This window comes from Mustela lutreola, chromosome 5 (assembly GCF_030435805.1).
Source record: "Mustela lutreola isolate mMusLut2 chromosome 5, mMusLut2.pri, whole genome shotgun sequence".
Lineage (NCBI taxonomy): Eukaryota > Metazoa > Chordata > Mammalia > Carnivora > Mustelidae > Mustela > Mustela lutreola.
In genome coordinates this window covers 46,227,763-46,252,254 of record NC_081294.1, presented here as the reverse complement: position 1 = coordinate 46,252,254, position 24,492 = coordinate 46,227,763, and the positions used below count along the sequence as shown (strand labels likewise).

Below are 24,492 nucleotides of genomic sequence, written 5' to 3'. Positions count from 1 at the left end.
CTGAGGTTAGGAGTAATTGCTGCTGAAGGGAGAGGAAAACAGCAACTCCACTCACCGCTTCGCTTTACTCCGGTGCTGAGAGGAGGGCAAGGGAGCTTTGTAATAAGTGTTCATCTCTTTCTAGAAAGAGCTGTACGAAGGTATGCGACAAAAAAATCCCTCACATTTGTATGGTGCATCATGCTTCCCAAAGCATTTTCACTTACATTAATTTAATTTGATGTGGATCAAGTACACAAAACCTGAGATAATGCTTCAGAATGTGGTAACAAAGGGAACCAAACGCATCTGGATCATCTGAGCCTTGGGTTTTACAATTCAACAGATTTTCCATTCTGGTGATTGGAAGGTTAAATTATGGGACACCTTTACGGATTAGGCACCTGGCTCGGCCCATCATAAATAAATACTCTTTAAAATCCACCTGTGATTCTTTATTTACCTCCTTCAGGATTGACAAAGAATTTATTTTTTAAAAAATTACTCTGGGGAGCCTGGGTGGCTCAGTCGTTTAGTGTCTGCCTTCCGCTCAAGTCGTGACCTCAGGGTCCTGGGATAGAGTCCCGGGTCAGACTCTGCTCCGCGGGAAGTCTGCTTCTCCCTCTTACTTTCCCCCTCTGCTCTCTCTCTCTCTCTGCTCTCCCTCTCTCACCCAAATAAATAAATAAAAATCTTTTAAATAAATAAATAGTCAGTTCTGTTCCTTCTTCGTTTTCTCATGATTAAAGGACCACTCCATGTACCATCATCTTGGTACCCGTTATTAAGTAATTATTGGCAATAAGTTTCATGGTCTCATTCACATTACAGGACAGGTAACAATAAAGCAGTGAGGTTATTACCATTTATAACAGACTAACATTAGCATGCTGAAGGCAGAAGAATAAGCTACTACCAGCAATTTTCACTGGCAAACCCAGTCCTAAGTAGTTAGGTATCAAAGACTATTGTTAGATAATGAACTCAGCCTCACTACTGGAAGACATTTCCCAATGCTAAGAATATTAAACATCTTACCTATATATAAATTGGATCTGAATTCCACATTGTGGTCTCTCACTGCCATATCTTGTGCTTCTAAGAGAACCTTAAACAAAGAAAAGACAGGCATTGATAGGCTGACCCTGAACTAAAATGGAATTAAATTTCTCATTTCTTACTGTTATCTCTATAATATGACCGCTAATCACATGCCTCTGTTTTATAGCCAATTTTTTAAAAAAGAGAGTATTAAATGATAACAGTACTAAGGAGAAGGGATACACTGAGCTTTCCTTCTTCAGACAAGAACTGCAAATGCAGACAACACGATCCATCCTGCTAAGTGTACAATGGAATGTATGAGCTGAAAAGGAGGAAACAGCAGCACTGGTAGCAGTACTGTTGGTGATAAGCATTATGCCTCTGAGTCAGAGATTGTCAAAAAGTTCAAGAAGCTTAAGAGCTAATATGGAAAATTCTTAAACTTTCGATCCAAAATAACCATTAAACATCAAACAAGTAGAGAAAATCATACTTAAAAATCTTAAGAATTATTAAATTTACATCTAGATATTTTTAATTAAGTTAACCTGCTCCAGAACACATTTTTTTTTTTTTTGAAGATTTTATTTATTTGACAGAGAAATCACAAGTAGGCAGAGAGGCAGGCAGAGAGAGAGCCAGAAGCAAGTTCTCTGCTGAGCAGAGCCAGATGCGGGGCTCCATCCTAGGACCCTGAGATAGGCAGAGGCTTAACCCACTGAGCCACCCAGGCACCCCATCCAGAACACATTTTTAAAAATAACAGAAACCATGGGGCACCTGGGTGGCTTAGGTGATTAGGCAACAACTCTTGATTTCAGCTTAGGTCATGATCTCAGAGTCGTGAGATCTCAGGAGACTCCGTGCTCAGCAGAGTCTGCTTGGGATTCTTTCTCCCTCTGCCACTCCCCTTGCTCGCTCATATACGCAAGCACTCTATTTCTCTCTCTCTCTCTCTCTCAAATAAATAAATAAATAAATACATAAATCTTTAAAAAAATCAAAACCTAGATCTTTCACTCATTTAAAGATAATACAAAACAAAGCTGAGTACACACACACACAAAAACACTTAGTCACTGTATTCTGAACTAAATTAAATATAGGCATTACAATGGAACTTCTTGAAGTCTGAACCAATCGATCTCAACTGCTGAACTACTAAACTAAAAAGATCTCGTTTTAAGTGAGAACTAACTGATATGGAGAAAATACTGCCGATATCCCCAGATGTCCTCAACCCAGCATTTTGAAATAAGAACATCATGTATCCACATTGAGGAACGTAAGAAGTGCAGGGACATGATTTAGGGGAGAAATGGATTACAGGTGCTGCAGAGGAGAGGGAACCATTGTTGCAAATAAGAGTGAGAGAAGAGTACACGGGAATGCACAAGAATATTTCCCCACAGCTACTGGCTTGGAAAACAAGAGGGACTGAATTCTGTGAGTTCTTACAAACAGTGGGGCTTAATGCCTGGAGTTTTAATGGTCATCAGGGTTGGCTGGGAATAGACCCCAGAGGGTACTGTACCACCCCTGGAGAGAAGGCCGGTAAACCACCCAGGGGAAGACATCATGGAAATAGTGATCTGAAGAGCACCCGGGGCACACAGTGGGGAGATTATTCACTCTTCTCAGAGCACTTCCCTGAGAGGCAGCATTCACAGAAAAATCTGTGAACAAAGGAGTGGGCGGTGCCATTTCCCTCCCCAACCCTCAGGACAAAATCAGAACCACCTCAGGGAAGCACTCAGCACCAACAATGACTGCCTAATTGGCCTCCACCAAGCCTCAACCCCCTGTGATCTGGTGGGACTGCCCCTCTCAGTGAAGCTTGCCTCAGACCCAGTGGGGCAAGCCCTTCCCCCAGAAGACCAATACAAACCCCTGTCTACATCATGTCTCCCTGTTTTGCAGGGACTTAGTTCCAGTGGAGATGGTGACACGTCGCATTTCACAAGCAGATCAGAGCACATCTAGTCAAAACTTGCCACATTCAGGCAAGGGACCAAACACTGCCCACAACAGGCAAGGAGAACCTCTGCAGATGACCCAAAGGCTAGGACAGCCAGAGTACAACAGAAGAAGGCACAAAGCACACACCAAAGACATTCCCTGAAGCACCAGGCCATGGGCACTACTTCATCTCTTCTTCATAAAGTCATTACTTTTAGGAACAGGAGACATAACTAGCTTTTCTTACACATAAGAAACCAGAGAATTAAACAGAATTCAAGATGGAGGAATTTATTCCAAATGAAAGAACTAGATAAGAGATCTAAGCAAAACAGATGTAAGTAACATGCCTGACAAAGAATTTAAAACAATGATCATAAGGAAACTCTCTGCACTTGAGGAAAGAATTGAAGATATCAATGAGACTGTAGCACAGAGATAAGAGTTAAAAAAAAAAAAAATCAGAGATAAAGAAGATAAAGGAGATTCGAAACAGGCTTGATGCAATGAACAGCAGGCTGGAAAAATCAGAGAAATGAATTAGTGACATAGAAGACAAAACAATGGAAAATAATGAACCTGAACAAAAGAAAAAAAGCATAATTACGGGACATGAGAACCAACTTAGGGAACTCGGCAACTTCATCGAACATAGTAACATTCATATTGTATAAGTCCCAGGAGAAAAGAGAAAAGAGGGGGAAGAAAACTTACTTCAAGAAATGACAGCAGAAAACCTCCTTTATCTGGTGAAGGAAACAGACATCCAGATTCGTTGATTTGTTGATGAAAATCAACAAAAGGTGGCCAACACCAACACATATTATAATTTAATTCACAAAATATAGTGATAAAGAAAAAAATGTCAAAAGCAGCGAGACAAAAGAAGCCCTTAACCTACATGGGAAAACCCATAAGGTTAGCTGGAGATCTCAACAGAAACTTAGCAAGCCAGAAGAGAATGACATGATATATTAAATGTGCTGCATAAGAAAACTCTTTAGCCAAGAATACCCTATCCAGCAAGGGTATCATTCAAAATAAGAGAGACAGGTTCCCAGACAAACAAAAACTAAAGGAGTTCATGACCACTAAACGAGCCCTACAAGAAATAGTAAAGGGGACTCTTTGAGTGCAAAGGAAAGATCAGAAGTAACAAAGACAAGAAAGGATCAGAGAAAATCTCCAGAAACAACAACAAAACAAGTAATAAAATAGCAATAAATATACATTTATCAATAATTACTTTAAAAGAATAAATTATTACTTTGAATGTAAATGGACTAAAAGCTCCAATCAAAGACAGAGTGTCAGAATGGATTAAAAAAAAAAAAATCCCATTTATATGCTGCCTACAAGAGACCCATTTTAGTCCTAAAAGCATTTGCAGTTGAAAGTGAAGGGTGAGGGCACCTGGGTGGCTCTGTGGGTTAAGCCTCAGGTCATGATCTCAGGGTCCTCCATTGGGCTCTCTGCTCAGTGAGGAGCCTGCTTCTCCCCCTCTCTCTGCCTGCCTCTCTTCCTACTTGCGATCTCTCTTCTGTCAAATAAGTAAAATCTTTAAAAAAAAAAAAAAAGAAAGAAAGAAAGAAAGAAAGAAAAGAAAAGAAGAAGAAAATGAGGGGTGGAGAAACATTTATCACACAAATGAATTTCAAAAGAAAGCCAGAGTAGCAATTCTTCTATTGGACAAACTGGACTTTAAAACAAAGACTATAAAAAGAGACAAACAAAGGCATTATATAATCACAATCCATCCAACCAGAAGATATAACAATTGTAAATATTTATGGAGTGAATAGGGAGCACCCAAACACACAAAACAATTAATAACAAACATAAAGGAACCAATGGATAATAATACAATAATACTAGGAGACTTTAACAGTCCTCTTACACCAATGGATAGATCATTTAAACAGAAAATCAACATGGAAAAACAGTTTTGGATGACATACTAGAATAGATGGACTTCACAGGTACATTCCAAACACTCCATCTTAAAGCAGCAAAATATACATTCTTTTCAAGTGCACATGGAACATTCTCCAGAACAGATCATATATGAGGTCACAAAACAGGTCTCAACAAATGAAAAAGACTGAAATCATACCATGCACCTTTTCTAAAGACTGTAACACTATGAAACTATAAGTCAACCACAAGAAAAGATTAGGAAAGACCACAAATACGTGGAAGTTAAACAACATGCTACTAAACAATGAATGGGTCAATCAAAAAATCAAAGAAGAAATTTAAAAAACACAGGGAGAGAAATGAAAATGAACACACAACAGTCCAAAAACTTTGGGATGCAGCAAAAGCAGTCTTCAGAGAAAAGTACATAGCAATATAGGCTCAATATACCTCAAGAAGCAAGAAAAATCCCCAATAAACAACTTAACCTTATACCTAAAGGAGTTAGAAAAAGAACAGACAATGACTAAAGCCAACAGAAGGAAGGGGATAATAGAAATCAGAGCAGAAACAAATGATATAGAAACTAAAAAAAATAATAGAACAGATCAAAGAAACCAGTAACTGGTTCTTGGAAAAATCAACATGACTGAACCTCAACAGATAACAAAAAAACAAACCAACAAATGCCATGTGTCTAAAATGAGTCAGCACAAATGCCATTAGCACATTTGCACAAACTGATTCAGCTACATTCAGGTACATTCAGAGGTGGAAGGGTCTTCAGAAATCTTTTAATCCAATTCCACCCAGTTTACAAATAAGAAAAATGGAACCAGACAGGTTAAGTGCTTTGCCCATCATCACATTAGAAACTGTCACAGAAAAGACAAGACTAGGTCTCCTGAGTCCCAGAAAGTGCTCTTTCCATCCAATTACATATAAAATCATAAGCTCTCAGTTACGGAACTGGCCAAAACAAACAAAAAATCAATCTTCTAAAAAAATCTATCAAGTCCCAAATCACCAAAACAAAGATTTATCATACAGATACAGTAAAAAAAGAATGAATGTCTGGTGCAAATAAAAGCATCTCCAGAAAAAATATATATATATTTAAGGTACAACATTCCTAAGGTACAAGGACACTAATAAAACTGAGTGCCCTGAATCTGCATTATATGAACTATGCATTTACACTAAGGAATTCAGGATTTAGGCTAAGCTTACTAACACCGGCAAGACAGCTATGCACTCCTTCCCCACATATCTTAATTTACCTCTTTAATTATCTGGGCCCCCTTTTTGTCATTGAATTCTAGTTGAGCCAAAGCCTGGTCAATGGACATTCCTCGTATCTAGAATTAAAGGGTAACAGACAAGAAAAGATAAATTAGTTTACAAAACCAAATCTCCCTTTGCAATGAGAAGAAAAGCCTTACATAATACAAACAACTTCTAAGAATAGTTAACTAGTTATATGTCAATTATATCTCAATAAAAGTAGAGGGGGCACGATTTTAAAAATTAAAATAAAAATAGCTAACAAAACGTAGGTAGAGAAGAAGAAAAGAAGCTTGAGAAGGGATGCCACCCTTTAAGTCAAAAATCAAACTTAAATATTATAACCATAACACCTCGATTATAAATGTTTTAGTAATATTGAGAGAGCAGACATCACAGAAATCACAGAGTGGCAAGCACCACATTAGGCGTGAAAGTCATCTTCTTCTACAGGATAAGTGTATTTTATTTATCTGGGGCTTTGTCTTCTCTCACAGATTAGTTTTATTCTCCCAGGAAAAATCTTAAAAAGCAATGGTTTTGAAATAGGTTGAATTAACTTTTAAGATAAATGAGCTTGCTTCCTACATTCTCTTAGCTTACAGATTCTTGACGCTTTTGGGCTAAATATCTATGTATCCAACGTGATTCAGATTCTCAGAAGAAAGGTAAAAATTAAGCAAAATCACTCATCTCTGAGCAATCATTTGTGGATTACCTACCAACTGTCTAAACATGTAATTATATTCCTCACTTTTTGGAGAAATCAGGACAAATTTTTTCAGTTTTTTAAATCCTGGGGGAGAATTCATAGCTTCTTATTTCTTAAGTATTATATGGTAATGTCATTTTGGCTTACCAATTTTGCCAAATACCACATCTTATCTTTGCTGTATTTTATTTGCCTTCGACAATGGTAGATTTCCTTGCAAATAGGGAAAAGAAAAAAAAAGTTAGCAAATTTATCAAAATAACAGTAACATACACTGTTAATAAAACTTTAACTTTTTATGCCTAATGAAAATGCCACCACAAGAAATAAAAACACTAAGTTGTATTTTTCCAAAGTCTCATTATGTTAAAAAGATCATTAAGGCAGTGAAAATGGCTACTTTGTGCCAATATTTGCAAATTTCTATCCAGAGGAATAATAAAAGATCTAAATGAAAACATTAAGCTAGATAAAAGAAGAAAAGAAAAGGTACAAGAAAAAAAGTTTCCTTTCAGTGGGGAAAATAAGAGAATATGGTGAAATGGACAAAATAACTGGTTTCACAGACACTGAGATATTTGGTCAAGAGCACAGGTCCTAGAATCAGACAGCCTGGGTCTAAATTCTAATTCTCTCATCTACTGGCTACAGAACCCAAGCTCTTTAACCTCTCTGCCTAAGTTTCCTCTTCCTTGAAATGAAGATAATAATACCAACCTCATAAAAATACACTGAGAATTAAAGAAAATAATCTATGAAAAGAAAGCATTTTGCAGTGCCTAGTACCTGGTAAGATCTTAGTAAATGCCAGTTTTTATTATCTTCTATTTAGAGTAGTAAGGACATCCCATTTCATTTTTTTAATCAATCATCGATTATATAATTTACAGTTAACAGAGTACTTTTCAAGCCCATTATTTCATTTAATCTAACTCTAGAGTTGGGAAAGAAAACACTATATGATCCTTTTATAGGGGCACCTGGGTGGCTCAAGCACCAGACTCTTGGTTTCAGCTCAGGTCATGATCTCAAGGGTGGGATGGAGTACCACGCTTGGCTCCACACTCAGTGCAAAGTCTGCTTGTGATTCTCTCCCTCTCCCTGTTCTTCCTTCCTCCTCTGGTCGCTCACTCTCCTACTCTCTCTCAAATAAATAAACACATCTTTAAAAAAAAAATCATTGAACATCTTATCAAAAACTAATGATGTATTGTATGTTGGCTAATTGGATTTAAATTAAAAATAATAATAATCCTTTCACAAAGTAAAAATCAGAAATAAAAAATCAGAAAAATCAAATGACTTATCTAAGACCACAAAGTTTGTGAGAGACAAAGCTGGAAGTCAAAGTCCCATAGCGGAAGTATATGAAGTCTCTAACACAATGTCTGACAAGTGTATCTTTAAAGTTTTCCTATGACTATAAAACCCACATTCCTTCCACTACACCATATCACCCCTTTAAAACAATTAGAAAACATCTGTCATGGCAAACAATAGCAAGGAGACCTCAGAACTTTCTAACATTCTGACTCCTGCTAGAAATTCTCAAATGCCTTAGAAACAGCAGTTTCTCAAGTGGCCATCTTTTAATATGTAGCAGATTTCACTTCAGTTGCAATAGAAGCTGACAGACTGAAAACTGTAGCAACAGCCCAATTACGTTTTCAGCAATAAAGTGTCCAAAGGAGCACTGAAGAAGAAAGAAGAACCGTCATGACTGATAATATTCATCTGCAAAAATTAATATACACAATAAAATCTTTTATATAGAAACCCTTCAATTCTTGGTTTCCCAAGATGGGCTACCTCCAAACATGAACTGTATATGATTATCTTCAAATTCTGTAAAAAAGATATTGTACTCCTGGCAGGAGCATGGGGAAAAAAGGAATCAAGTATTTACCCAAAAAGAAGAAAGTTATCCAATCATACTCTTTTAAAACAAAAAAGCTCAACATTTCCTTTAGGCAGGTGCAATGTCTAAAGGCATTTTCTAAAGATAAACCAGAAAAACCTGTCATAGCAAATCAATAAAGTGGCAGAGCTGGAGGTCAGGAAATCCAATTAAACGTCACTATTAACCAACTTATACAATAAATTAGATAAAGTTAGGATACAATATGCAAGGTAGTAATTCAAATGAAGTAAAATTAAGCCTAAATTATGAAATGTCTAAACCAGTAACTTTTAAAAAAACTAATTTTAAAAAGCATGTAATAACTCCAATGATTAAAAAAAAAAAGTGTCACCTAATGACACTAATGACCTAATGAGCTTGGGTGGCTCAGTCAGTTAAATGTCCAATTTGTGATTTCAGCTCAGGTCACTATCTCAGTGTCAGGAGATTGAGCCTCACATGGGGCTCTGTGCTGGGTGTGGAGCCTGCTTGAGATTCTCTCTCCTCTCTCTGCCCCTTCCCCTACCCCACCTCCCCACTCCCACACTCTCTCTCAAAAAAAAAGTGTCACCTAGGGGTGCCTGGGGGGCTCAGTGGGTTAAAGCCTCTGCCTTCAGCTCAGGTCATGATCTCAGGGTCCTGGGATGGAGCCCCACATCCTTCTCTGCCTGCCTCTCTGCCTACTTGTGATCTCTGTCTGTCAAATAAATAAATAAATAAATAAATAAAATCAATCTTCATGGGAAAAAAGTGTCACCTAGTAAGAATCCAAACTAGGGCCTTATGGGATTCACATGACTTATAAGTATGACTTACTATCAGTATGTCAATCAATAAATTAAAACATGCCTCCTACTGAAAGGGTTGTTCAAACAGTTTTGATATAGGCTCACTATATTTTTAGTTTATTTAACATAGCTTTCTTCATAGATATTGCAAAAGTAAACCCAAGCCCAAACTAACAAGGGCTGACTATTATGAATAAAGCCATTTAATTTCTCTCTGACTCATTTTCTTCACCAGGATGAAGCCACAGGTAAGATAAAAGTCTACCTGGGTGAGATGCCTGGGTGGCTCAGTTGGTTAAGCGGCTGCCTTCCACTCAGGTCATGATCCCAACATCCTGGGATCGATTCTCACGTCGGGCTCCTTGCTCGGCAGGGAGGCTGCTTCTCCCTCTGCCTCTAGCCTGCCACTCTGTCTGCCTGTGCTTGTTCTCTCTCTCTCTCTAACAAATAAATAAAATCTTAAAAAAAAAAAAAAGTCTACATGGGATTCTATATTGTTTGGAAATTGGGGCTAGCTAAGTTGGGAAAATAATCTTAAAGATAATAGGAATGGCCTAAAACATACCTAAACTGGTGACATTCATTTTAACTTACTGCTATCGATTTACTCATGACTGATCCACTGTCCTTCCTTTTTAAAGATTTTATTTATTTACTTGAGAGAGAAATGAGAGAAAGAACATAAGCAGGAAGGGACAAAGGGAAAGGGAGAAGCAGGTCCCCAACAAACAGAGACCCCGATGCGGGGCTCAATTCCAGGACCCTGGGGTCAGTCAGTACCTGAGCCAAAGGCAGATAGATGCTTAACCAACTAAGCCACCCAGGCGCCGCTGATCCACTCCACTTTAACTGTATATTTCAATGCTGAAGATCAGAATGAGTTAGAATGGTAAATATTACCTGACTCCTCCTGATTTTTTTTCTAAGATTTTATTTATTCATGAGACAGCACAAATCATGAAGAGGGGCAGAGGGGGAGAGAGAATTTTAAGCAGACACCCTCTGAGGGCAAAGCCTACTTCTGGGCTCAATCTCACATCTCTGAGGTCATTACCTGCGCTGAAACCAAGAGCTGGACATTTAACCACTGAGCCACCCAGGCGCCCCTGTCTGACCCCCTTCTAAATTAGAGATAAAACTAATTTTTAAAATGTTTGCAGTTAGCAGATTGGCAAGGTCACACTGCACATAATGACAGTATAAGAACCATGTGGCTAGGTGTGCAAAGTACTCCATTATTAAGCTAGTATTTAATGAAAGGCATTAATATTTCAATCATAAAAGGTATAAATGATGTACCAAGTCAATTTAACAAGCACTATTTAAAGTCAGAAAATGTTAAAGTATTTTCTAAAAGTCAGTTTGTTCCCAAAAGGATTATTCACACAAACAAAATCTGTGATCTACTATTAACTACCTGAATTTTGCCACTAGAGATATATCCTGAAGTGCATTTAGTTTAATATTCAAAAAGACTAGTACTATAAATTCAAAAGTTTGCTTTTAGATTCTGGACTTGTCAGATGTTGTTATGATTTCTTTCTCAATTAATATCTAAGTTCAAAGAGCTCAAGCAAGAAGTAAAGAAAGCTCATTAATAATAAGAAATATTTTTTATGGGGCGCCTGGGTGGCTTAGTTGGTTGGGTGGCTGCCTTCAGCTCAGATAGTGGTCTCAGGGTCCTGGGATCCAGGCCCACATCGGGCTCCCTGCTCAGTGGAAAGCCTGCTTCTCCCTCTACCTCTGCCTGCTGCTCTACCTACTTATACTCTCTATCTCTGTGTCAAAAAAAAACTTAAAAAAATAGTAATAGGAAATATTTTATTTATATTTGTAGAAATATGTAACTTTTCCTAAACTTTGGTTAATTATAAAATGGAATTAATACCTAACAGCACATATTCTGTCACAAATCTAATTTTTAAGTTCTGATGGAAAAATAAAATATGAAAGTTAGAAAGTTATTTGTTTAAACTATTAGCATCTCTATTCCCCCAATGAGGGGGGAGCTCTTCAAATCAATAAATTAACTCCCCTAAATAAGAAAAAAAAAAGAAAACATAAAACTGTACTAACTTAGACCAATACTTACAAACTGAATCCTAATGAAAGGCAAGCTGTCAAATCCATATAAAAACTAAGCAAATGACATTACTTAGATGATATTGATTATACGCCAGCCTTAAATCCCAAAGGCCTTTAAATGTTTTCTGAACTGAATGATTTATAATTAACACCACTGAATGTATTAATAAGTTATTAGTTGATTATTCTATTTTGAAGCACAATTTATTTTCTTAAGGATTCAAATGCTTCCATCTTGTTTATGCTATCATTACTTGTTTAAGCTTTTTAACAGATGCCTTTGTATTCTACAGCAAATTCACATTAAGCTAGAAATTAGTCTTGTATCTCAGACTAGAGCACTCACAAGCAGTTTGGAGAGGGTCCAAGAATTCCAAGCAGCTAAAAATGAGATAAAACTCAGTATCTCTGGGGAGCCTGGGTCGCTCAGTGGGTTAAAGCCTCTGCCTTCAGCTAGGGTCATGATCCCAGGGTCCTGGGATCGAGCCCCACATCAGGCTCTCTGCTCAGCGGGGAGCCTGCTTCCTCCTCTCTCTCTGCCTGCTTCTCTGCCTACTTGTGATCTCCATCTGTCAAATAAATAAATTAAATCTTTAAAAAAACAAAACAAAACCTCAGTATCTCTGAAAGGAATCCAAAATCTGTCAGTATGTCTCAAGCTATTAACTTAGTTACAGAGTTAAGGCCCCCAAACAGAAGGTTAAGTCAAGGCAAACAAGTAAAACACAGACAATCTTTAAAAACTCCAAGAAGAAGGGCGCCTGGGTGGCTCAGTGGGTTAAGCCGCTGCCTTTGGCTCAGGTCATGATCTCAGGGTCCTGGGATCGAGTCCTGCATCGGGCTCTCTGCTCGGCAGGGAGCCTGCTTCCCTCTCTCTCTCTCTCTCTGCCTGCCTCTCCATCTACTTGTGATTTCTCTCTGTCAAATAAATAAATAAATAAATATTTAAAAAAAAAAAAAAAAAACTCCAAGAAGACGGGGCGCCTGGGTGGCTCAGTGGGTTAAGCCGCTGCCTTCGGCTCGGGTCATGATCCTGGGGTCCTGGGATCGAGTCCCACATCAGGCTCTCTGCTCAGCGGGGAGCCTGCTTCCTCCTCTCTCTCTGCCTACTTGTGATCTCTCTCTGTCAAATAAATAAATAAAATCTTTAAAAAAATAAAAAAATAAAAAATAAAAACTCCAAGAAGATAAATCTAGAACGTCCTCTGCATCAATCTAATTATCACACAAATTGTGGTGTATTTTTTCCCTTTCTTCATGTAGAACAATAAATCAATGCTAGCCACATAAGAGTAAATGCTCTAAGAGATAATTTCTTAAAAAAAAAAAAAGATTTCATTTCTTTTAGAGAGAGAGCATGTGCTCGAGGAGGAGAAGGTAGAGGGAAAGGGAGAATGACTCTGAAACAGACTCTGCACCACACTGCACCATGCAGACTCAATCCCACAACCACCAGATTGACCTGAGCTGAAACCAAGAGCTGGATGCCCAAATGACTGAGCCACCCAGGCAACCCAAGAGATTATTTCTACCCACAAACTTACTGCTGGTCTCCGAGGTTCTCCAGGCAACTGTGGAGGATAAACAATTTTATTCTTCTTTTCCCATTTTCGAGAAATATCCAGAGACCCACTTGTATGGATATGTGATTGGGATAACACATTATGAGATGAAAGAAGCCTGTAAAACAAAAGACACTCAGAGTCTTTTCCACGAATCTCCTGAACCACATCAGCTCCATTTTGATCCAAACTCTTTAAGGATCAAAGTGGAAACAGTCTAGATGTTCATCAACAGAGAACAATTTTACATAAAATACCATAAAGAACTAGTTCACTGAAAGCTAAGAGTAAAAAGTTGATAACCAGCATAAGTCAAATAATAAACAGATATTAACTCAAGATCTCTTGCCCTGACTGGCCAAAAAATACCGACTCTCTAATATAAGCCAGCTCAGTCCTAAAACAGACTTTTCAGAAGCATACAGTAGATTCCTAACTTAACCTGTGGGATTCCCGTTTTGTGGAGTAGGCAAGACAAATCACAGTATTTTGTAAACCCTAAGAAATTAATAGATAAAGCTGGCATCACATGCCTCCTGAGGAAAGAAATCCTTACCCACCATCCACAAAGTAGTCTTTCTGCAAGAAACAAACCTGAATTAATGGAGCTTCTAGATTCAATATAGGAAATGCAGGAACTTGTTAAACAATATGAGACGCATACACTCAGCAAAATCCAGGCTGTACAAATTCTACAAGACAGGGTGCCTGGGTGGCTCAGTGGGTTAAGCCGCTGCCTTCGGCTCAGGTCATGATCTCAGGGTCCTGGGATCGAGTCCCGCATCGGGCTCTCTGCTCAGCAGGGAGCCTGCTTCCTCCTCTCTCTCTCTCTGCCTGCCTCTCTGCCTACTTGTGATCTCCGTCTGTCAAATAAATAAATAAAATCTTTAAAAAAAAAAAAAAAAAAAAAAAAAACAAATTCTACAAGACAAACAGTCTACTTTCACCAACAAATAAATTACAAGGGGAAAAATAAAGAGCTAAATAAAGAACCTACTGATTAAGAGACTTAAAATATCAACTAATTTCAATAATGTTGATTGCAATTTTAAAAATACAACAATTATTTAACCATTGGAAATTTGAACATTAACTGGCTATTTGATACTTTTTAACGAGATATATAGTGAAATATTTATGAATTAAATAATATGGTATATGGGATTTTTTTCAAAATATGATGGGGGGGTGCCTGGGTGGCTCAGTGGGTTAAAGCCTCTGCCTTCGGCTCAGGTCATGATCTCAGGGTCCTGGGATAGAGCCCCACATCGAGCTCTCTGCTCAGCGGGGAGCCTGCTTCCTCCTTTCTCTCTCTGCTTGCCTCTCTGCCTGCTTGTGATCTGTCAAATAATAAATAAAATCTTAAAATATATACATATATATGGGAGATAGTAGGGGCCATAGATAAAACAAGATTGGCCATGAGTTGAAGCTGGTTGATAATTTCATCATATTATCTACTTCCCCCAATTGGCAGGGGGGCGGTCTTTTTTTGTTTTGTTTTTTAAAGATTTTTATTTATTTATTTGACAAACAGAGATCACAAGTAGGCAGAGAGGCAGGCAGAGAGAGAGGAAGGGAAACAGGCTCCCCGCTGAGCAGAGAGCCTGATGTGGGGCTTGATCCCAGGACCCTGGGATCATGACTTGAGCTGAAGGCAGAGGTTTTAACCCACTGAGCCACCCAGGCACCCCCGGGGGGGCGGTCTTTAAATGTCTGGATATATCCAAATAACACACAGACTTGGGGGTTTCCCTGCTGTGCAGAATACAGAGTCTAAATTCCTAGTAAGACACAGAAGACCTTTTCTAATCTAACCCTGGCCATCTTGGTTCATTCACCTTATGGGCTGGCCACACAAACTTTCCTTGTTCTCTGAACAAACCACATACTTTCATATCTTTATACTTTTGATTATATTGATTTTTCCTCAATCATCATCTCCTGAATGAAACGCTTATCCTGTTTTAAGTTCCAGCTCAAATGTCACCTGAATGCAAGGCATGGACTGATCCCTTCTCCCAGACAACCAACCATTCTCCCCACTATCTTCGTACTCTGTTCTTGCCAGCCATGCAGCAGCGAGTTGGGACAATGGTACTAGAAGGTGGCTGTAGAAGAATGAGTTCCTGTAGTAAATGTGCATCTGAGCATTCTGAGGGCAAGTATACCATCCTCTGTAATCTAGCAAGAAGGACAATATCCAGCACATGGATACCATGTCAACCCAGTCTTAAATATTCAAAATTGTTGTAAACTGGCAGATTTTCACACAATTTATGCAACTGGATAATACACTTAGCAAGGCCTTTGTTTTTAGTTTTTACACCATTCAGACTAAAAATAATTTTTTTTATAAGATTTATTTATTTCATAGAGAGAGAGAAGGCAAGCAAGCGTGAGCAGGGGGGAGGAGCAGAGGAAGAGAGAGAATCCGGAAGCAGACACCCCACTGAGTAGGGAGCAGAATCACCCAGGCTCCCCCAGACTAAAGAACTTTAAAGATATATTTTCCTGGGGTGCCTGGGTGGCTCAGTGGGTTAAAGCCTCTGCCTGCAGCTCTAGTCATGATCCCAGGGTCCTGGGATCGAGCCCCACATCCAGCTCCCTGCTCAGCGGGGAGCCTGCTTCCCCCCTCTCTCTCTGCCTGCTTCTCTGCCTACTTGTGATCTCTGTCTGTCAAATAAATAAATATAATCTTTTTTAAAAAAATCTATTTTCCTCCTAGCTCATTTCTCCTGCTCTACCTCAAGTTCACCATTTTACATCCTGATATTAAGATCAGTACCATCAAAATACTTGCCAAAACCCTTGCCATCCACATTTAGGTTTTGGTATTTTAACTGAAAAGCACAAGACTAGGATACATGATGTTAGCAGAATTTCCTAAAAAACAAAACAAAACAAAACTATAAGCCAAGGGATGAGAACAGAGACGGTGGAATCAGGTAAACCGTAGTCTAAATCTTTTTTTTTTTTTAAATTTAATTTCTTTTCAGTGTAACAGATTTCATTGTTTATGCACCACATCCAGTGCTCCATGCAATCCATGCCCTCCATAATACCCACCAACAGGCTCCCCCAACCTCCCACCCCTCTCCACTTCAAAACTCTGAGACTGTTTTTCAGAGTCCATAGTCTCTCATGGTTCATCTCCCTCTCCAATTAACTTGAGTCTAAATCTTAACTCTAATATGATATAAATGACCTTAAGGAAGTCACATAACTTTCCAGAGCTCAGTTTTCTCATTGGTAAATGGAATAATAACCATAATTACCTCACAGGCTTCTTAAGGAGCTCAAATAAGATACTTTAAGTAAAATACTTAACCTGACACTTAAAAGGGCTCAATAAAATTGATGTTATTACTTTTAGAATGAGAAGAATAATGCCCACTTTATTCTGTCGCTGGTGGATAAATAATTAATGTACTGCACCCTAGAGTGCCCAGCACATGAAAAACACTGATTAATATTTATTTTAAATTAGACCCTCTGAAGAGTTCCTCTCTCCTGTTCTCTAAAAAACTAAACACTGTGAACTGTAAACTTTTATTACACAATTTCAAACCTTCTTCTCAAGTTTGTAATCATGACTGCTTGCTTCTGTGCTGCTGTAATTCAGGGGTACACTAAGTTCATCAACTCTTTGGGCCTCCAGTTTTTTATGAAAAGAGGAATTGGAGTACATCATCTCTAGGGGCTCTCTGAACCTTAATTCTATCTTGAATCCCATGGTTGACACAGGATTACAGGAACACAAATCCCTTGGCTTCTATTTAATTCTTCTTCAATGAAATCAGTTACACCAACCAGTCTGAAAAAATGCTCAAGGGTAAGACCTGTGCTTTCTATATCCATCATATCTAGCACAGTGTCTTATACTCAAATCAATACACATTCAATGAATTAAATATGGTGCTTAATAAATTAAATACATTATGAATAAATAACAACAAAGATGTCTGAATACCTACAATAATTTCAGGGCTCTACTGGCTCATAAAATGAATTATCAAGCAAATACTAAACAACTATAATCAAATTAAAGTATTACTCCAGGGGCGCCTGGGTGGCTCAGTGGGTTAAGCCTCTGCCTTCAGCTCAGGTCATGATCTCGGGGTCCTGGGATCAAGCCCCGCATTGAGCATCGAGCTCTCTGCTCAGCAGGGAGCCTTCTTCCCTTTCCTTCTCTGCCTGCCTCTCTGCCTACCTGTGATCTCTCTGTCAAATAAGTAACTAAAATCTTTAAAAAAAAAAAATTACTCCACACACAGCACTTAATTCAGGAGTGTATTAAATCAAAAGCTCTCTCCTGATCGACTATTGGAATAATACCAAATTAAAGCAGAAAATGAAGAAATTATAAAGTATATAAAAAATCTTTAATTCAACGCTTAACTACCTAATTCAAAACCTACAACTTTTGAGACCTTTTTAAGTAAGAAATACCATGAAGACTCACTAGAGAAAATGAACTCAAGAAAAGGAAATTTGTGGAATTAACAAAGGAGAACCTGAGTTACTGCTGAAATCCATTTCCTTCTGTAAAATTTTTTCCAACAAACATTAAATTTTAAGTCTGCCTAGCACCCTAGTTCATTGTTGGCATTCTAAAGAATCAAAACTAGTTAAAACCTTTTTTAAAAAAATGAAAGGCATCCAGGACTAACTTTTAGTTAACTTTCATTTTGAAAGTCAAGTATCATTACTGATATTTACTATATCCTTTCATTTATTGGGAAGTTCAAGTCCTTTTAGCTTCAGGAACATAGGCCTGAACCAACTCTCCGAAGTCCCTGTATATACATGCTGTCTGTACACATGGGTGCCCACGCTGTGGTTAAACTGTCAGACCTCAAACAGAAAGTTGGTGGTAAAGGTGCCTAGGGGGCTTAGTGAGTTAAAGCCTCTGCCTTCAGCTCGGGTCATAGATCCCAGGCTCCTGGGATCAAGCCCACATGGGCTCTCTGCTTAGCAGGGAGCCTGCTTCCTTCTCTCTCTCTCTCTCTGCCTGCCTCTCTGCCTACTTGTGATCTCTGTCAAATAAATGAATAAAATTTAAAAAAAAAATAAAGTAGGTGGTATACTGAGACTAGCATATGAACTTCCTTACTCCTGTTACTCTCATGTCTTCCATCTACCAATATTTAAGGATTCAGTTTGAGTGTCACTTTTCAAATTCTTCCCATAGTCATTAGACATGGGAAAGTTGCAGACACAAAGCCAACTTTAGGATTAAGAATTCAGATAAAACAGTATCTGAGTTTCTAAAGTCACAACTTGAGGGGCACCCAGGTGGCTCAATCGCTTAAGCATCTGCTTTCAGCTCAGATCATGACCCCAGGGTCCTGGGATCCAGCCCCATATCAGGCTTCCCACTTGGCACGGAGTCTGCTTCTCCCTCTGCCTGCCACCCCACCACAGCTCATACCCACGTGCGCTCTCTCTCTCTCTCTCTCTCTGTACCAAATAAATAAAAATTTTTTTAAAAGTCACAATTTGAGAAATAATACTTCCTATCTATTGCTCAAAGTTCATTTTGAACTTTTGAACTTTGGTACACCCAAATCCCAAGTGAAGATAATACTGGCCTCTGGCTCAACATGAGATTATTGTGTTATTGTTATTACATGCACCAGGTAAAAAAAATTCTTCATTCTCAATTTACTTCAGCTAACATTAAGTTAATCGCACACTTGAGAGTGAAATAAAAGAACATTCTCTAATCTTGCCTCAGTTAGAATCTAAAATAAAGGACTGAAGTGATACATGTATTATCATAACTCAACATAATTTCATTTTGTGAAAGTCAAGGACAATCAAACAAGGAAACAAGAGTTTAGCAAACAAACAAACAAAAAAGAAATTCCAGCAACTTTGAACCATGACAAACTCAGAAGTTTCTCAACCTCTCTAATATTTACATTTTGGGCCAGATCATTCTTTGTTGTGGGGACTGTACTGTGTCTTGTTGGATGTTTAGTAAAATTCCTCACTTCTAGCCACTAAATGTCAATATCACCCTCTGCCTGAGTCGTGACAACCAAAAATGTCTCCAGACATTGCCAAATGTCTCTGGGGCTGAAGGTAGTGTATGGAGGCAAAATTGCCCCCAGATGAAAGTCATTATTAGCTAAAGTGACAGGAAAAAGGGGGGTGGGGAAGGGCAGACAAGGGATTTTGCAAACTAAGGAGCATGAATTCTCTGTTCCAAAAGGTTCTTGCTATGTCATACCCATATGTATGGTTAATAAGCCAGATTTTCAGGGAGCCTGGGTGGCTCAGTCAGTGAAGTGTCTGACTCTTGATTTAGGCTTAGGTCATGATCTGAAGGTCCGGAGATCAAGCCCCACCTCCAGCTCCATGCACCATGGGCAGTCTGCTTGGGATTTACTTTCCCTCTCCCTCTCCCTCTGCCCCTCCCATCTCTCTCTAAAATAAATAAATAAATATTTTAAAAAAGAAAGTCCAGAATACAGATTCATAAAAGTATTTAACTTCAGGACTAAAAAGAGCCTTAGGGATTATTCAGCAAAATCCTGTATTACATAGATAAAAAGACTGAAGACAAACTGCTTAAGTTGCTTGCTCAGAGCTGCCAAGTGTAAGTCAGTGCAGGACAGTTTAAGCCAACAAACATTACCAAAATATTCACTTTGTGCAAGACCCTAACCTGGAACTATAAAGAGAAACGAGAACTGTTCATACTTATCCAGGGTATACAAAATGCTAAAGGGCACAAAAACATAACATGAAGCCACTATTCGAGACACACGTGCTAAGAGATTAGGGCGCCTGGGTGGCTCACTGGGTTAAGCCGCTGCCTTCGGCTCAGGTCATGATCTCAGGGTCCTGGGATCGAGTCCCGCATCGGGCTCTCTGCTCAGCGGGGAGCCTGCTTCCTCCTCTCTCTCTGCCTTCCTCTCTGCCTACTTGTGATCTCTCTCTGTCAAATAAATAAATAAAATCTTTAAAAAAATAAAATAAAATAAAAAAATAAAAGAAGAGATTAATTTTCTTTCCTTTCCAGTGAGATCTGAGATTTATCTACATAAGAAACATATGAACAGGGTTTAAATAATTAGAACTCATAGACAGGAAGTGAAGGCACAGCATGAAAGCCAAGAAGCAAATAAATAACAGCATATTCAGGTGAAGTATGTAAATTAGCATAGCTAGGATGGAATAATAAGAGACAATCTTAAAAAAAAAAAAAAAGCAAAGTATAGACAAATCCTAAGGGGCACTGCCTCCTATTTTCTTCTCTAGCCCACCTCCTGGGTCTCTTGACCAAATAACTGGAAACAGAGCTAAATATAATGTGAACTCAGTAACAATGTATAATGATTAAAACAGTAATGGCAGTTAGAATTTAGAATGGGATTGTTACATGCCATACACAATACTAAATACTTAATATGCATTACCTCATTTAATCCTCATAAAAAATCTATGACATAGGTACTAATATTACTCTCCTAGCATGTGTACTAAAACTTAGGAGAAGAAACTTTTCCAAAATCATACAGTTTAAAAAGTGGATACACACCCAACTTATCTGTCCCGGAAGCCTATGAACTAAACCAAAATAAATTCCAACAAATGCACCAATCAGATCATTTATACTCAGATTATCAATCTCCAACTATCAATAGCTGTACTGCGTAAGAAGGTAAGAGGGACGAGAAGGTGACAGACTCCTTGACAGTTCTAACTTAACTGCATTCCCTAACCTTAAAAAAACGCATTTGTCCTGAGGTCTAAGAATGCTCTAGAGAATACAGTATAAAGCTTTAAAACTTCCAGTGATTCGGGGAGACTTAGGAAAGTCATTTTACTCTTCAATTTCCTTGTCGGAAAAATGGGTCCATCAATACCTACATTATGCAAGATATTACGAGAATGAGATGATGCATATAAAGCGTTTAACACAATGCCAGAGACGTTGTAAAGCGCGGTGATCTATAGCACAGTCCCTGCTCAGCGAAGGAAGTAACCAGAGAGGTAACTGGAAAGGTCGGACGCTCCCAACACGGTTGGGAGAGTGTAACCATGTTCAGAGATTATTTAGAGATGAGATTTACAACGTCCCCAAACAGGGTATCCTGATTCCCTCAGAGCTACGGCGATGGAATGATGGAGTGACCAAGCAGAGACTGCCTATCTCGTTCGCTTCCCCAGCCCCGGAGCCTCAATGCCGTGGGTGGCACACTGGCGCTCAGTAATTAACTGACAAACTGGGAAGAAGGCCTTGAGCCCTCTGAAACTCCGATGTGAAAGACTTACCCTAAGGCCAGCTTGCCCCTCAGATTCTGCATCCATAATGTACCTGAAACATTAACACAAGTGGTCAATTCAGACTCCCACCTCCACTCCCCTCTACCGCGCCTAAACCACTAAGAAATCCCTACCCATACGTTCCAGCACGGACGCCGCCATCTTTCTCCCCCCGCTCTACGGGAGCCTCCGAGTTCAAGCACTGTCTGGACAAAGCGCATGCGCAGTCCTCAATTTGCCCTCTCCCGCTGGAGACGCTGCAGTATTTACACCCGGGATGCTGTCATGGAGACCGCGAACACACCGCCTGCGCTTTGGGTGTGATACGACCAGCCTTGCATGGGAATGAATGACTTTAATAAAGCCCAAAACTAGTGAGTTTCCGGACATTCATCGAGATGAAGAAAGGTTGAGAAACCTCACCTCACAAATGGCCGGAAAGATTATAGAAAAGAGACGGTGAACCAGCCACCTAACCTGGGTGGGCCTCAGTTTTCTTCTCAACAAAGCAGAAATATCCCTACAACACAGGCTTGTTGTGAAGATCACTAGAGATCGTGTGGAATGCTCTACAAAGTACAAACAGCTCAAACACAAAGTATGATTACTAATTCCCATATTAATCTCCAAGCTGACCTCCAAAAGATAAATTAATACTCATCGGCAACTTGCTACAATATGTGCCCCGCAGATGTTTCACTAAATCTATGTATTCCTCGTAGCAATCCAACAAGGCATGGATTATCATCTTCCTTCAAATGAGGAAACAGATTAGGATAGATTAAAGTCTCTCCAACAACTGGCAAAACCACTAATTCAATCTGGGGCTGGATGCCTCCAAAATTGGTGCTCCTACCCACAGCCAAAATACATGCTTGACCCCTCTACATAAGGACGGCTATTCACATACCCTATGCAAACAAGCAATACAGGAGTAGGAGAGTGCAAGCGCAAAATCTGAAACTTCCATTCCCTTTCCTCCACAGCAGTTAACCACATACAATTCCCTTCGCAGAGTTGGCACTCAATCAACAGTCACTCTGCTCTGCTCCTCTTGGAATAGTAAGACTTCAGAGCCAGAATTTCCACCCAGACTAACTCTTGCCCAAACTAACTCTTTCTTTCCTTTTGATTTGATTCGAACTTTTATCTTTTTGTTAACTGGCTTGTTGTAGATGCTTGGAATGAATCTCTAGAGCTGGCAAAGTGCCCTGGCACATAGAGTTCAAAAATAGTTGATGGGATAGTGGTTGAACAGGTCCAAAAATAAAACGTTTGCGCGGGGCGGTGACTCCACTAGTCTAAGCCCTTAATTATGTACTTTGCTTTAGGACCTGAGAATGCTTAACCCCGGGCTAGGCTCAGGTTGCACCAGACCTTCTGGCCGCGGGTAGGCTGGGAGGCAGAGCCCAGCGCTCGCGACTGCCTCCCTCCCAGCCCGCCGGTGGCGGGCGGGGGGCGGGATGGGGGGTAGAGAGAGCGCGCAAAGCTCGCGGTGTGGCCTGGACCTCGGCGCGCGCCGTAGCGGCGGGCCCGGCGAGGCGGGGCTCCAAGCCAACCCCGCCCCCTTCCCAGCTACGGCGTGGGGCTGCGAACGGTCTGTCCCGGTGGTTCATCCTTGGTTCATCTCTCCTGGCCTGTGATCATGGGACAGGATCCGCGCACGCTGCCGCCCTCTCCTAACTGGTACTGCGCCCGATGCAGCGATGCCGTGCCCGGGGGCCTCTTCGGCTTCGCAGCGCGGACCTCTGTCTTTCTTGTCCGCGTGGGCCCGAGCGCCGGCGCGATCCCTGGGACGCCCCCATTTCGAGGTAACCCCCCACCTCTGGGCTCCGGCCTTCCTGCCCTTCTGGGTTCGCCTGAGGCGCCCGGTCGGCGTTTCTAGCTACCTTTCTCCACAGATGGGCAAACTGAGGCCCAGGTAGGCAGAATGATCTGCTCACAATCATTACTACGCCGAGGTGCGTCCGCGTCTCCAAGATTGAGCTACACCACGTTGTGGCTGAGCGGTCCCGCCTCCTGGCGCTCTCAACGTAGGATCGCTCGCTCACCGAAGTTATCCCTTTGTAGACTCAGGCATTTAAAACATCTGTGGCCTCCCTCCCCAACGCAGCGCGCGCGGGCCCCCGCGAGCCTTTCTGGGTTTAGGGGCTGCCTACAGCTTCCAGGCCCTAAAGCAAGATCCTGGAAATACCTAGTTGTTTCTGTAAGATGAATGAGTTGAGCCAGATGCTTTCATGCTCCAAAGTAGGTTTGATTAAACTTTGGGATATGGCAAGCCAGGTATTTATTCTTTCCCAAATGACCTCTGGCCATATCTAAACAAGAATCACTTTTACATTCTTCATTTGAGCCACTCCTCAGCCTGTGAACTGTGAACATCAAGGGATATCAGCAGCATTTTACGGTTGAAAAGAGTGAGGCTCAAGGAGATAAAATGACTGGGCTGAAGTCTTGTGGCAGAGCCAGAACCAGCACTTGGAATTTCTGATTGTGAGTGCCTGGATACTTTTTGTAATACCACGGGATAAGTGAGGTCCCACTCTTCTAACTACAGTATGATTCTGCCAGGAATCTTAGGTAGCACTCTAACCTGAATTCTTGTTTTGCTTGAAGTCATAGGGGAGTTGGTGGGACACACCGAAAGGGTTTCTGGCTTCACATTTTCTCATCACCCGGGTCAGTACAACCTCTGTGCCACCAGCTCTGATGATGGAACTGTGAAAATCTGGGATGTAGAGACAAAAGCAGTTGTGACAGAACACGCACTCCATCAGGTATCATGGCTTACTGGTTTCTCAGACCATTACTGTCTATCTGCTGGGGGTTCTCTTGTTTCAAGTATGCTAGCTCATCTGTGCAAGTTAGCTTTTATAATCATGTTCCTTAACTGCATGACAAACGCTATATTTTAAGATGCCTCAAAACTTTTTTGGAAGAAGATACATATAAACCAGAGGTCAGCAAAATACAGTGCTGCCT

General features: G+C 40.1%; 2 protein-coding genes across 8 annotated transcripts in view; one reads left to right on the top strand and one right to left on the bottom strand.

Moving 5' to 3' along the window:
- MRPL22 (mitochondrial ribosomal protein L22) overlaps positions 1-21,722 on the bottom strand; it is a 28,947-nt gene extending 7,225 nt beyond the window's left edge. Inside the window, exons 1-6 of one of the 2 annotated variants that reach the window (XM_059174133.1) lie at positions 21,645-21,722; positions 21,520-21,562; positions 13,213-13,348; positions 7,043-7,108; positions 6,180-6,257; positions 1,018-1,087 (exon numbers count right to left, since the gene is read on the bottom strand). In XM_059174133.1, coding sequence (XP_059030116.1) covers positions 1,018-1,087; positions 6,180-6,257; positions 7,043-7,108; positions 13,213-13,348; positions 21,520-21,562; positions 21,645-21,672 — 421 coding nt within the window. In that variant the 5' untranslated portion in view covers positions 21,673-21,722. The remainder of the gene's footprint in view (positions 1-1,017; positions 1,088-6,179; positions 6,258-7,042; positions 7,109-13,212; positions 13,349-21,519; positions 21,563-21,644) is intronic. The other variant, XM_059174134.1, reaches the window with a different exon arrangement.
- Positions 21,723-23,060: 1,338 nt separating this feature from the next.
- The window catches only part of GEMIN5 (gem nuclear organelle associated protein 5), a 42,688-nt gene continuing 41,256 nt past the window's right edge, over positions 23,061-24,492 (top strand). For 5 of the 6 annotated variants that reach the window (XM_059174125.1, XM_059174124.1, XM_059174126.1 and 2 more), the window contains exons 1-2: positions 23,062-23,321; positions 24,127-24,287. In XM_059174125.1, the coding sequence (XP_059030108.1) occupies positions 23,156-23,321; positions 24,127-24,287 (327 nt within the window). In that variant the 5' untranslated portion in view covers positions 23,062-23,155. Of the gene's footprint in view, positions 23,322-24,126; positions 24,288-24,492 lie in introns of all 6 variants that reach the window. The other variant, XM_059174127.1, reaches the window with a different exon arrangement.